The 15,118-nt window shown below is 37.0% G+C and overlaps 1 protein-coding gene across 1 annotated transcript in view; it reads right to left on the bottom strand.

Annotated features, from left to right (window-relative positions):
- Positions 1-15,118, bottom strand: part of PRIMA1 (proline rich membrane anchor 1) — a 59,264-nt gene that overhangs the window by 10,254 nt on the left and 33,892 nt on the right. The window contains exon 3 of the mRNA XM_015815693.1: positions 3,187-3,313. Within this exon, the coding sequence (XP_015671179.1) occupies positions 3,187-3,313 (127 nt within the window). The remainder of the gene's footprint in view (positions 1-3,186; positions 3,314-15,118) is intronic.

The following is a 15,118-nucleotide window of genomic DNA, read 5'->3' as shown; positions in this document are numbered from 1 at the left end:
TAAACTTAATTATACATAGAAATTTTCATTATAATATTTTTTTAAATCAAGCATTTTAAAAAACCATTTATTCTGCTTTCAAATTGCAACAGCAAGCTATAATTAACAGGCATATAGAGTTAAACCCTTCCTATGGCCTACACAACTATCAAAGACCCAATTTTAGCAATTAGCTCAACTTATAATGCTCCATCTTCTTCTCAAACAATCAAGTGATACCTAAGTAAACTATAGCTATCTACTTATCAAGCTAATAACCTAACACAACTAAAATTTAATGGCAGAAAAAGAATAGCATCCTCCAAATGTGTTGTCCCTGAAAAAGTTATCAATATTACTGATCACACAGGAAACCACCAAAACACAAATGAAAGACAGAATTTCCACCTTATCAGTCAAATAATCTATTACCAACAAGGCATCAGTCACTTGCAAAAAAAAAAAAGCACCCACAGAATTTTTCTGTCTAAGAACAGACAAAGTAGACAAGATAATAAGAATATACAAATGCACCAAACAATGAAGGTCACTTCTCTAAAATTCCTGCACTGATTATGCTACCTAGCATGGTAAGGAAATGTCTACATCCCCAAAATGAGCTGCAAGAATTTCAACAATACAACATGCCACACCTGAGCTATAGATATTCTCTTACTCATAATGTTAATTTAAATCTGAACTGGGCAACTGGACATGGTTTATGCATTCCACACTGGCCCCAAGTAGCTCAAGATTTATTTTAGGCTTATATGCCACTCCAATATTAAACTGATTCTGAGTGGCTTATTGAACACAATATTAAGAACATAAATTATTGAAAACAACTCAACAAATACACAGTCATTAGAGAACAGTCAAATTATATACAATACTCCCCTGCGGACCCTATAGGCCTGTTAAACCAAAAAAAGGTCTTAATTGCTTCATAAACACCCAAGTATTCTATAGTAAATATGAAAAGAACTGCACAAGTGACTATACCATTAAATTTGGCTGCAAAATGTTTGAACTACAGTGATATCTGTCCCTTCCCAGATAATCTAATGTCTCTAACTCAAAGTGCACAGGAAACTTTCTGTATCTTGATTAAGTCCAATCTCTGGCTTTATCACAGACAAAGTGCAACAGGAAAAGGAAGGAATTGCATCTGAAGAAGACTGAATACTGAACACAGACTGAACATTTAATACTATTCTGGTAGAATAAGATGTGGTCTATACAAGGGTGAAAAGAAGAAAGGTAGACTAGTATAGATGTTTGGGTGAGCTGAAAGAGGTTAGCAATTGCTTAATGGTACTAGCAACATTTCCCATTTTTCAACTAAAAACAGGCTGCTAAAGCACAGAAAGCTTCATGTGAGTAAGAATTCTACAAAGAAAATTGAGTTCAGTTCTGAAGGCTCCCAAACTCAAAATATTCTCAGAAAAATTCTGAACTTTAATTTTATGTGTGCGTCTTTTGAAGTAGGATCTACATAGAGGACATTGGGATTCCAATAGAAAAAAAAATAGACTAATGTATTAAGTTTAATATGTGTTTATAATTGATGTATGTAAGAGCAGGATGAGGTGAAAAAATCTTGAATTGGGAAAGCAGACAGTACAATTTCAGATTTTAAGACAGTAATACTGAACTATATATTCATTTGTTTGTTTAAAGAATATGTACGTAGCTAAAATCAGAAGCTTCTCTGCATTTGGTAAGTAGAAGAAAGTTTAATGTAAAAAAACATGGATAAATTTAATTCCACATCTGCAAGATGAAGCATTATAATCCATTCTACCACCTCCAATTTTTACAATTTAATTCTTTATTTGATTCTGTTGCACAGAAGATCAAATTGGAAGAAATGTTACTTCTCTGAAAATCATGAATAGTTAATACAACCTACTGAAGCTATTGCCAATAGCCAGAGGAAACTGCTTAACAGAGCATTTATTGGAAGAATTTAGTGGAACAGTGAAATGCTCTTTTTACTCAGGCAAAAATAAAACAAAAAAAGCAAATACAACCTAACTTCTTTCAGCAGGCTTTGAGTGATAGACATACATAAATTATGCTTTGTTCGGAACTTCCCAGACATGCTAATTTTGTGCGCAAGCAGGAAAAAATAAATGCCCATGAAGATCTAATGTATGATTTTCCAGCTAGAGCAGACATGTCAAACACAAGGCCCGGGGGCCGGATGCGGCCCGCGAAGTGGTTTCATGTGGCCCGCGAAGCCATCCTGGAAACAATGAGGGAACGGCCCCTGCTGCCTTGGCCCTGGCCCAGGCCAGCCGGGAGCCAATGTACAATTTTGTGGTGGCCATCTATGCTGAAACGCAGTCTTAGCTCCATAAGCCCCCCCCTGCATGGCCTGAGAGGAACAGTGAGGCTCCTCCAGTGGACCATGCCTTGGCTCTTGCCCTGGTCCCACCCCCTTCTTCCAGAGACCCTCAGATCTGTCCCACTCCTGCCCAGGCCCCCACAGGCCCCCTTGACACGAACGATGTAGAGCTGGCCACACCCACCCAGTAGGCCATGCCCACCCAGTAGGCTGCACCCACCCTGGCCACACCCACCCGGACCCCTGAGGGCAACCACAATGCTGATGCGGCCCTCAATGAAATTGAGTTTGACATCCCTGAGCTAGAGGGTACAGGCAGAATTTGGTAATTCAGTGAAAGGCTTTTCCTCTGTACCTGGTTCTTTTACAACTTCAGTGATGTTGGGGCTCTCGTAACATAACATTGTTCCACTATTCTGTAACAAAGTCTGGACTGCATTGGAGCAGCCCATGCTGTGGCTTTCCTTTTTCCGCCAGCATCAACCACTGAGAGGCACTTCTGGTGCTGTACATTCCTCCCAAATAACTTGCAGCTTCTTCCCTAGGGACTAGGTGTTCTCATTCTATCCTCCTGTATATTCAAGCCCTCCTGAAACCAATAGCTCTGTGCTTGTTTTGGGTTATTCTGATCTTTCAATTATTGAAAACAAGACATGTCTAGGATTTATGAGCTGGAAAAAAAAGAGAAGGGGAAAGGGAAAATTGTTAAAGAAATGGTAGCAGAGCCAGTGTGTGTAACTATGGTATCCCTTTTAGAGAACTGCATTATCTGCCACAGTGCAGTATCTCCATGCCGGTATATTCAGGAAACAGCTCATCTTGTAGCATCAAGTTTCAATAAGCTAACACAGTCTTACCTTTTTATGGCTTTGTAGCAAATGATGAAAACTAGAAAGAGGAACACTGGTATGGCACAGCATGCAGCAATAATGATAGCTGGACTTGGCCAGGGCGCTGCAGCAGGATAAACAGGAACGGTGGGAGCTGTAAAAGATAACACACTTAGTTGAGTCCTATCAAACACAAAGTTTATGATCTGAAGAGCTCTTTTAACCCAGAGTGAGGAGGAAATTGCCAAGAAAGTCAATTTATACCATAGAACATTCTCCATTATCTCAGGTAATAAACCCTACAGTGCCTTCTCACTACATATTATAATTCAATAGTAGCCAACTACTATAAGGCTACCTTAAATTCTCACTGGTCCATGCAGTTCAATGTTAATAACATTTAGTTTGAGCCCAGCCACTGTAGTTTATGAATTTGTTTGTTTGTTTGTTTTTTGGTTTAACACACTCAGTAAATCTAACTAACTGTGGTTTACTATTGTTAACCAAATCAGGCATAACATGATATATAAACTCAAGGCTCTGCTGGGTTCAGCAAGGTCATTTCCAAGACCTATCTGGAGACGGCCAATGTTTTCTGCAAATGAAACAGATGCTGTGGCACTAAGTAAAGGCTTATCTCTAACTCGTAAAACATTTGAGTTAAAGATCAGAAATTAAAATGTCTTAACATCGATGGAAGCCCCATTTCTTAGCAGCTGCCAATCAACCAATCTTTATTTTACCAAGTAAAAACATGCTGCTATGTCAACATATTAAACCCAATGAAGGAAAACACATCAAACATAAATGTCAAATCCTCCAATCAGTAGGCTTAGGAGTTCCTAGGATAGTCCCTCCCACTCCCCAAACTCCTTTTAGTTCTTATAAGGATTATTTTCTTTTTTGTCACTTTCTAAAGCACCTGGAAATTAGGATTTCAAAACCATATATATAAAGAAGGGGCTTCAACTCTCAAAAGTATATTTGTACTGATATTAACTAAAAGATAGATTGTTTCTATTTCATTCTATCATGAAGCTCAAAGTGGTATAAACATGGCTACTGAATTTAGTCCTTACCAATTATGATAATTAAATAATTAGGCAGCTAGTTGCCTAAAGCACATTACGGGACTTTATAACTAATATGAGATTTGAATCCAAGACTTCCCAAATCAAACCCAATTAATTAACTAATATACTGTATATTCAAAATTAAACCTGAGTTCAGTGGGAAATATTTTTCAGGGAATTGTGTATAGGAGGTCTTTATATAGTATTTGTTTCCCAAAGAGGGTTTAATTTATTGTGATTAGAGAAACAATACACACTGTTAATTACTTATCAGAAATAGTATCTTCGGGATATTGCTTTAATTTACTATGAAATTTAAGGAATGTAGCTTTATTTTTGCCTCTTTAAGAGAAGCTAACACACGCACACAAAATTATCATTGCAAATATAAGAAACAACCAACATTATATTTTGTTTTTATCCAAGTCACTGATCTGAGATGGCTCTACAAAAAGAAGGAAGAAAGGAAGGAAGGAAGGAAGGAAGGAAGGAAGGAAGGAAGGAAGGAAGGAAGGAAGGAAGGAAGGTGAAAGCATTAATTTTCAGCTATCTAAGCAATTTCATTTTCCGAAACTAAAAGTACAGCAGTTTCTTTATATCATTTATATTATTTTAATGGCCTTTAGAAATGAAATATTTGTCTTTATTGAAACAAATTTTCTACTCCTTTATTTGTGCATTAATTTCTTGATTTGGTATATTTCCAATTTATTTTCCATCTTAATTCTTTTCTATATCATTTAATTAGAACATGTTTCAATTTTTCCAAAATAAAATCAGACTAGGGAAAACCCTTCCTATTTTTCTTGCCTTTTTAAAGCCGTACCTTCACATTTTTTGAGGGGGTGAAGTCTTCAGTTTTCTAGTCATAATGTTTTTAATTCACAACTCTCAGACCAATTTACACGCCTATTACCACAAACTATTTCCATAACAATTACTTGAAAAAGTCTTGAAAGATATTAAATAGTGCAAAGCAAGAGTTTGATCCTGAATATCTTTGGTCTGGTGTCTATCTCTTTCCCCAATACAAATCATTTTACTGTACGTGAAGCTAATCAAGTATGTTGTGGGCTAAATCAAACTAGGTAACACTCATGCAATGATGTGAGTAGCATTAAATAATGTGAATGATGTAAATCATAGATGGTATAGCACCCTGGAATCAAGTGTGTTGAAGAAATAAAATGCACTTTTTGAAAAATTCATCCATTAAGTACCGGTAATAAGCAAATGTAGTATGGGTAGTCCTTGACTTACAATCACAATTGAGCCAAAAATTTCTGTTGCTAAGAGAGACAGTTGTGAAGTGAATTTTGCCCCATTTTACAACCTCTCATGCTACAGTTGTGAAGTGAATCACTGCAGTTGTTAAGTTAGTAATACAGTTGTTAAGTAAATCTGGCTTCCCCATTGACTTTGTCAGAAGATCACATGACTCTGGGACCCTGCAACCATCGTAAATATGAGTCAGTTGCCAAGCGTCTGAATTTTGATCATGAATTGTGACCATGGGGATGCTGTGATGGTCGTTAAGTGTGAAAAATGGAAATAAGTCACTTATTTCAGTGCCTTTGTAACTTTGAACGGTCATTAAATGAACTATTGTAAATCTAGGATTACCTGTACTGCTAAATATGATATTTTACTTTTTCATAGCATACATAAAAAGTAATTTTCTCCTAATCAAGTTAGTCCATTTTTCCATTTATTTTTACTACTTGATCAGACAAAAGGTAAATAAGTTTTTGAAATTCAGGTATTAAGAGGACAGTAAAAGACCCATCAGCTGGCCCAGGAGCTGCTATGGCACAAAAAAGGTAATTGGCCAAACAGCAAATCATCTGTCATAGCACTACGTTATCTGTCTATGACAGACAATAATGATATTGTCTGGCCCTGTTCAAGGCAAAGATAATATTTTATTTGTAATATGATGCATATGCAACATAAAATATACTTTAAAATAGAACAGATCATATATTTGGACAACTTTTAAGCAAGATTTATTTGGGGAAAAATATAATTGGATTATCATCATCATCATCATCATCATCATCATCATCATCATCATCAATGCTGTTGTTGTCTAAATACGCTGTAGGCCAAATAAAAAGACAAAGCCATCTGAACACATGCCATTTAAGAAATGAATTCAGCATTAAAGAAATGAAATTTGTATTAGTGGGGATCAATTTAGATATATGTGTCTTATGTAGTATTCATGAATGCACTTCGGCGACTCCTTGGCATATCCAGAATGTCATCACGTCAGCTTCGCTTCATTGTCCCTGACCCTTAGAAATGCAGTTGGCAACACCTGAGCAGTCATGAAAGACATGGAGAACTGGATCAAATTTTATAGCAAGAGGAAAGACTGATAACAGTATGGGTCACAATGAACAATTCTTCACAGGACACCAGATTGAAACAATTATTTGTGGAAACACAGATCACTGTTAGGCACTCAAAAAAGCCGGCTTCTCTGCTGGCCAGGGAGTATCCAGAAAATAATAGGTCTCGGACCAAACAGGTTTGTGGAGGGAAAGACAAACTGTGCAGACAATTTTGTGCATTCCATAAAAGGCTAAAAGTAAATCATTCCTCAAGCTGAGCTTTATTCCTAGAGAGATGGGCATGTAGTTGTTGTTTCCTCAGTAAAAACAGAACAGCTGTGCCGGTTGCTTTCTTCCTTGATATTCTAAAGATTTCCCAATGTAGTCCTTGGCCTGGGATTCTTAATGGAATCCTATCCAAAAGCTAAACAGGACTAGATTATTTTACCCTCTCTGTGGTGACAATACTTTATACACAATTTAAAGAATATTTATAGTCAGGGCTTTTTTTCTCATAGAACGCCCAGAACGGAGTTCCGGCACCTTTTTGGGATGGAACCTTGTAGGGTAGGCAAGGCTGGTTGTATGACGTGTATGAGTTCCGGCACCTTTTTTTGTTTGTTTGTTTTAAGAAAAAAAGCACTGGGACTACTATCCCAATAATCCTCATTAGCATGACTCTATTGGTTGAATGAAAGGAACTGCAGCTCAGCACATCTGGATGGTCCCTGATGGGGAAGGCTGAATTAAACTATACATTCTGTTAAGTAATCGTGACATTAATTTGGCAGTTCATAGTGCTACAATCTTTCTACAAATCTGAAGTCATTTATTAAAAGTATATTTTTGACATCCCTTGATTCCTTTTTGTCAGTGCAAGTTCCCATGGCAGATCTAAAAATAAATATAATGAATGATACATGGAATATTATTCTCTCTTTTTAAAGGATAAATGCTATGTTATCTAAAGGTGCCAGGATGACAATTTTAAAAGAAAGAACCTTGCCTGGATAGGAGGAGAGGAGAGGAGAGGAGACATTACCTGGATAGGAGGAGAGGAGAGGAGAGGAAGGAAGGAAGTGATGTTACAGAATACTTATAACTATTCTAATTTTTCAAAGAAGTCTCAGCTCATAGAAAAATTGTATGGGCTTACAAGCTTATGAAATTCAAAGATTTCTAACAGCCATCAAGGATATTCCAGCTATATAGCTAGATATTACTCCATCCTTCTTAAAGCCTTACTGTAATTTGCACAAGAAAACTTGTGCAATACACCAAAATATCCCCAGCCTCTGTCACTCTTCTGAGACTGATATGCTAAGTGTGAACCATGAACCAGACTGGAAGATAATAAAAGACAAGTAATAGAAGTTCTGAAGCTAAATTTAATACAAGTTCTGAAAAAAAACAACCAACACATGTTCTTATTTGTTGAGAAATTCTGCCTAGGGAAATGCTTAAATATCTTTAAATATCTTGAGTCTACCAGTCTGGGGAATGAAATACATCTTTGATTCATTTTTATTTTTACAGTATTTTCCAAAAGGATTATAATTATGCTGGAAGCAACCTCAAAAATTGAGCTTAAGAAATGACTCACACATACTTTAAAATAAACAAAGGCAGGTTAATTCCATAGTCAATTTATGAAAAAGTTTCTTCTTCCTTTCACTGTAACTGAAGTTCTAGTCATTTTTTTATTGGATGATTGGATGATTCTGAGGTTAAAAAACTGAAGGCTGAAACAAGTTCATGTTCAGTTTAAGAGACAGGGATGATATTAAGATGCCATCTTTCTCTTTCCTATTTGGATAACACTGACTTGCTCTGGCCTGGAATACGATATATTCTTAAATTATTCTGCAGTTATAGCTGCATTTATACAAAACCCTCTTTTTAAAGACATCCTATGTACTATGCAGCATACATGGAATGTATGGAATATTGCAATTTCTGTCAATGACATAGTATGAGAAAATTGGGGTTAATCTTGCTACCTACTTCAATGGGTTCCATCAGACTTTATCCTCCCTTTCTGCCACTATTTACATTTTTAATGTATATATTGAATATAAGCTTGTATTTAATGTCATATTTAGCCTAAACCAGATTTCATGCTGCCATTCCAAGTTACAGAAAATCAGACTACGTGGATTTATTGTTCATTTAAAGGAATAAGAGGCATGTTTCCCATTACTTCTGCTAAAAATAAAAGACCTTTCCCAGAAATATCCAGCAGATGTCTACCTATTCTTTTATCTTTTACACGGGAAAAAAAGGAACAATTTTATTTAGTCAAGCTTTTGGAAATGAGTCATTTAATGTTTCCATTATTATGGTTGTGAACCAAATGTTTAGACAGGATTTGGCATTTTTATCTACCTATCAAGTCTTTCCCAAGGACCTGGCTTAGGCAGATGTTGTTGTTTGATGGTGTTAAAGGTATCCTTGCAAGATGTAAGCTGTTCCAAGTCAACCTGCCTTTTGTAGTTGACTAATGATTTTCTCAATGCCAATGGTGTTTAAATGGCGCTCCAGATGCTTTGGGATTGCACCCAAGGCACCAATTACTACTGATTCTATCCTTGCTTTCTTTTGTCATAGCAATAGCACTTAAACTCATATACCCCTTCATAGTACTTTACAGCCCTCTCGAAGTGGTTTAGAGTCAGAATATTGACCCCCAACAATCTGTGTCCTCATTTTACCCACCTCAGAAGCACAGAAGGCTGAGTCAACCTTGAGCTAGTAAGAATCAAACTGCTGGCAGTCGGCAGAATTAGCCTGCAATCCTGCATTCTAAACCACTGTGCCACCACATCATAGACGTTTTACTATTTGCAGGTCTTTGTAATTTATTATTTTCTCCAGTTCTTTCTCTTCTATGCTGCTATATTTCCTATCCACTATCCAAACTTTTTTTTGTCTTTCATATCAATAACTGTAAAGTTGGGGATATTATGTCACAGCTTTACTGCCTTCAAGTTAGTGTTGACTCCTGGATGGTTGCCTGAACTAGTCCCTGTAATTTTTACAGTAAGCCTCTTTGAAGGTTCAATATAAGAAAAACACCCAAAAGCCTACAAGAGCAATTCTTTGTGCAGACTGCTGGGCATCATACATTTTTCAGGCAGCAGAACACTAGTCCTGATTGGGCTTGTGCGATTTTGCTTTCTGCACAACAATCCTTATTCAGCCAAGTTGACAATCAAGAGCAATTTTTGTTTCCCTAATAGTCCCAAACAGAGAGGACTAAGCAGGCTGTTTCCTGAAAATGTATTTTATTTATGAGTCGATTTTACTTATGCTTTATAAGGCTGCCTAATCATAAATGACTCAAGCAGCAAAAATAGATTTAAAAAGATCCAAAAGCTAAATAACATAAACAAAATTTCAGACTTCCAAGGATTTTATTCTCCCTGCTATAGAATAGAATAGAGCTGGAAGGGACCTTGGAGATCTTCTAGTCCAGCCCCCTGCTCAAGCAGGAGAATCTATACCATCTCAGACAGATGATTGTCTAGTCTCTTCTTAAAAATCTCCAGTGATGGAGTGCCCATGATTTCTAGAGACAAACTGTTCTACTGGTTGATTGTCCTCACTGTCAGGAAGTTTCTCCTTAATTCCAGGTTGCTTCTCTCTTTGATCAGTTTCCAACCATTGTTTCTTGTTCTGCCCTCTGGTGCTCTGGAGAATAACGTGACCTACTCTTCCTTGTGGCAGCCCCTCAGATACTAGAATACTGCTAACATGTCTCCCCTATTTCTTCTTTTCTTTAGACTAGCCATACCCAAGTCCTGCAGCCGTTCTTCATATGTTTTAGTCTCCAGGCCTTTGATCATCTTAGTTGCTCTTCTCTGAATTTTTTCCATACTCTCAACATCTTTTTTGTGCTATGGTGACCAAAACTGGCTGCAGTATTCCAGGTGTGGTCTTACTAGGGTTTTATAAAGCGGTACTAATACTTCACGTGATCTTGATTCTATGCCTCTGTTTATACAACCCAGGATTGTATTAACTTTTTTTTAGCTAATGGTGATGAGGGATCTACCATTCTTCCCTTCTTCAAACAGACCAGTTCTATAAGCAATCTTCCAATGCAAAAAGGATTGTCTGGACAGAAATAATGGAACAATGGTTTTAAACTCATTAAATGGGGAAAATCTGTACAACCTCTGAATTACCATAAAACTCCACAAGAAAAAAGGCCTATATCACTTTGATTTATATTTTTGGTAAATGTTTAGTTTCACCACTTTGTTGATTAAAGGATTCCTATCGTAAGTCTATTTGCTGAATTTGAATATAATTTTTCACATTTTTTTAAATGCTTGAAACAATTATGAAATTCTGCCAGAACAGTGTGTACGGGTAGGGGACAATGAGGACAATGACTTGGATCTTGCTTCTAAAGGGTTAGGCTTATGCCAATTAAGATCCATTTATTGTATAGCTGGACTGAGATAGTGCTTTATTTCTGCTGCCAAAAGAGTCTAAAGATTACTTTGGATGGAAATCAACAGCATCTGACTCATCAATACCTTTCTCTGAAGAATTTGAACAAAGCAAACAGGCTAACCATTTTTAAAATTGAAACATTTTAAAGCAAAATGGAAAACTCAAAACAAGCTAATTGAGGAATTCAGTGTAACTATTTAAACAGAGATTGAAAGAACAGATAACATTTTTCATTCCATTCAACGAACATTGGAACAACCCCCCATTTATTTGATCTATCTATCTATCTATCTATCTATCTATCTATCTATCTATCTATCTATCTATCTATCTATCTATCTATCTATCTATCTATCTATCTATCCCATCCATCCACCACCACCCCAACCTCCATGCATATACGCCTTCCTTTCAGATAATCTGCACATATATTTCAAGACATTATGCTTTGTGCTGGAATAGCTGCCTATACATTAGGAATTCAAAATACACAGATATTGGAAAGGGAGGCAACACTGAACTCATGTTGAAAACCACCGAAGTTTGCAAAATCCAGGGCATTTTTTTTTAAAATGAGGAAATAATAAGGATGGATACACATTGGTAGGCTATATAGTAATATCCCATGGGATCAGTGAGTCAGGGTACAGTAGACTGCAATATATATCCTTCTCATAAGGTTTAATAACTCATATATAGTGACATACATTTTATTATAAAGCGAAGTGTAAGAGAAGCACAATCAGAATGAAGTCTAGAAAATGTATAAAAGCTAAATGTGCTATTTCTGGAAAATATTTTCAGAAAATAAATTCTTTATTTAGAAAATTTCTATGGGGTTCTTCAATACTGAGATTATCTTTACAGAAAAACCAATTACCAATTAAATTAAATATTAGTTTTCTGATTTTGGAAATTTTGGCTTTAAATATACTAAATATTTCTGGAAGCAACTCTATCAATTAAAAAAACATGGAATGTAATATTCAACAAAGATGTGGTCTTTTTTCCCATGCCAAATTGGCTACAAGGAAATCCTTCTTTAAAAATTGGGGGAGAGATAGTGATATGGAAAAATTGGATGAAAGCAGAGATATTGACAGACCAACTAATAGGTGAAGATAATTTTTTAACATATTCCATGTTAAGAGATAAATATTATTATCAGATATAACCCAATGGCAATATTTACTATTACACATATTAATAATATTATTTGGACCAACAGCTTTTTCAGCTTCAATTAATTACAGCAACTTGTTAAATCCTTCAAAACTAAAAAACCTATTAGTTTTTATAGATATTTGTTATCAATAAATCAATTTGATATGCAGTTATCGATAAATCAATTTGATAAGAAATGAGTGGAATAAAAAATTAGAGGTTCCTATATTGCTTAGACAACAGGAGGATGTCTTAACCTCTACAGCAAAAGTATCAATGGACCTCAAATTATGACTTATATAACAAAAAATAGTATTTAGGATTTATTGGATTTCCATTATATTTATACAGGAAAGGACTGTCAAAAGTAGCATTTTGTTGGAGATGCAATAAGGAAAATGCTTATTTATAATACATTTTGGGAGAGAAGAAAAGACAAAGAAGAGAAGGTCAACTTATTTTCCAAAGCCCCAGAGGACAGGACAATAAACAATGGATGGAAACTTATCAAGGAGAGAAGCAATCTGGAATCAAGGAGAAACTTCCTAACAGTGAGAACAATTAACCAGTGGAACAGCTTGCCTTCAGAATTTGTGGGTACTTCATCACTGAAGTTTTTTAAGAAGAGACTGGACAGCCTCTTCTGGACAGTCTGAAATTGTATAGGGTCTCCTGCTTAAGCAGGGGGTTGGACTAGAAGACCTCCAAGGTCCCTTCCAGCTCTATTCTGAATTGAATAGAAAGCAGTGGTTTATATAAATATGATTGTGTGACAAAAGGCAAAAATTTTAGAGGATAATATTCTTCTTAATTATATACCAAATACAATATGGAACTTGTAAATCGGACAACATAAATTAAGATTCTTTGTGCCCTTACTATGGCTAAATGACTAATATTGCAACGTTGGAAAGATAAATGTATGACTCCATTTATTCAATGGATCGAAGACCTGGTTGCATTTGCCACCTATGAGAGGACTGCCTATAGATATAGATTTTGTATTTATTTTGTATTTATTTATTCAATTTCTATAGCTGCCCACCTCAGTCAATGACTCTGAGTGGCTTACAATTCAAAAACATGTATTACAATTAAAACAATTAATGTAACATTTATTACAATTAAAACTATAAAAAACTATTTTAAAAAAAACCCAATATATACACAGCAGCCGAGTTACTTGGTCAATTTAGCACAGAGGTAGTCAACCTTGGCTCTTTTATGACTTGTGGACTTCAACTCCCAGAATTCCTGAGCCAGCTACTGGCTCAGGAATTCTGGGAGTTGAAGTCCACGAGTCATAAAAGAGCCAAGGTTGACTACCCCTGGTTTAGCACATTCAACACCCCAGGCTTGGGAATACAGCCAGGCCTTTAAAGCTGAGGCCATTCTAATGACCGAGGGGAGGATATTCCACAGAGCAGGGATACTTCAAAAAGGGCCCGTCTTCTAGTTCCCCGCCCCCAACCAACACTCTTTGGCTGATGGGATCTGCAGCATGCTCATTCTGCTAGATTAAATTAGATGGGCAGAGACTCTTGGAAAAAGGCAGCCCCTCAGGTAACCTGGTCCCAAGCCTTTAAAGGTAGGGCTTTAAAGGTGACATCCAGCACCTTGAATTACACCTGAAAGCATACCAGTAACCTATGCAGCTCATGCAGTAGAGGTATTACATGTGCTGTGTATCTGGCACCCTTTACTACCCGAGAGCTGCATTTTGTACCAGTTGAAGTTTCCAAATGCTTTTCAGAGGGGGCCCCCAAGTAGAGCGTGGTGCAGTAGTCTAAACAAGAGGTTATAAGGACACGAGTCACTGTGAGCAGGGTCTCCTGGTTTAGGAATGGGTGCAATTGGCGCACCACCCAAAGATCTATAAGGGCTCTCTTAGCCATGACTGCTACCTGCTCTTCAAGCAGGATCTGCAAGTCTAAGAGAACCCCCAGATTGCGCATGTGTTTCTCTGAGGTAGTGCAACCCCAACCAAGAACTAAAGATGGAAAAAACGTATCTCTGGATGGTCCGAATACCCATAGCCATTCTACCTTGTTAGGGTTGAGTCACAGCCTGTTCCAGCCCATCCAATCCCCAACAGCCTCCAGACGCTGGGGTAGGACATCCATGGCATGTATCACTTAAATATCAGCCAACAGTATGCAGCAATAGCCAAAAAAGCTAATCCAATCCTTGGTTGCATAAACAGAGTCCCAGAGACAAGATCACATGAAGTATTAGTGCTGCTTTATAAAACCTTAATAAGGCCACATCTGGAATATACGTCCAGGTTTGGTCACCACATTACAAAAAAGATATTGAGACTTCAGGAAAAAGTGCAGAGAAGAAGAACTAAGATGATTAAGGGCCTGGATACTAAAACATATGAAGAATGGTTGCAGGAATTGGATATGGCTACTCTAGAGAAAAGAAGGACTAGGGTGACATGATAGCAGTGTTTCAGTATTTGAGGGGCTGCCACAAAGAAGAGGGGGGTCAACTTATTTTCCATAGTACTAGAAGCAAGACAAGAAACAACGGATGGAAACTAATCAAGGAGAAAAACAACCTGGAATTAAGGAGAAACTTCCTAAGAGTGAGATCAATTAGCCTGTGGAACAGCATGCCTTCAGAAGTTGTGGGTGCTTCATCACCGGAGCTTTTTAAAAAGAGACTGGACAGCCACTTGTCTGAAATGGTATATGGTATGAGCAGCAGTTGGACTAGAAGACCTCCAAGGTCCCTTCCAACTCTATTCTGTAACTAAGCATCACTTAGGCCTGGGGTGGAGATATAAAGCTGGTGTCAACTGCATATTGATGATATCTCACCCCAACCAACAAATCACCTCACTTAGTGGCTTCATGAAAATGTTAATAGAAGGGAGAGAGAAAGAACCAAAACCCCGAGGCATCCCACAAAGTAGGGGCC

Source organism: Protobothrops mucrosquamatus, unplaced genomic scaffold (assembly GCF_001527695.2).
Source record: "Protobothrops mucrosquamatus isolate PMUCROS unplaced genomic scaffold, P.Mucros_1.0 scaffold368, whole genome shotgun sequence".
NCBI lineage: Eukaryota > Metazoa > Chordata > Lepidosauria > Squamata > Viperidae > Protobothrops > Protobothrops mucrosquamatus.
Note: the sequence above shows the minus strand (reverse complement) of the source record. Positions and strands in the feature narration are given on the sequence as shown.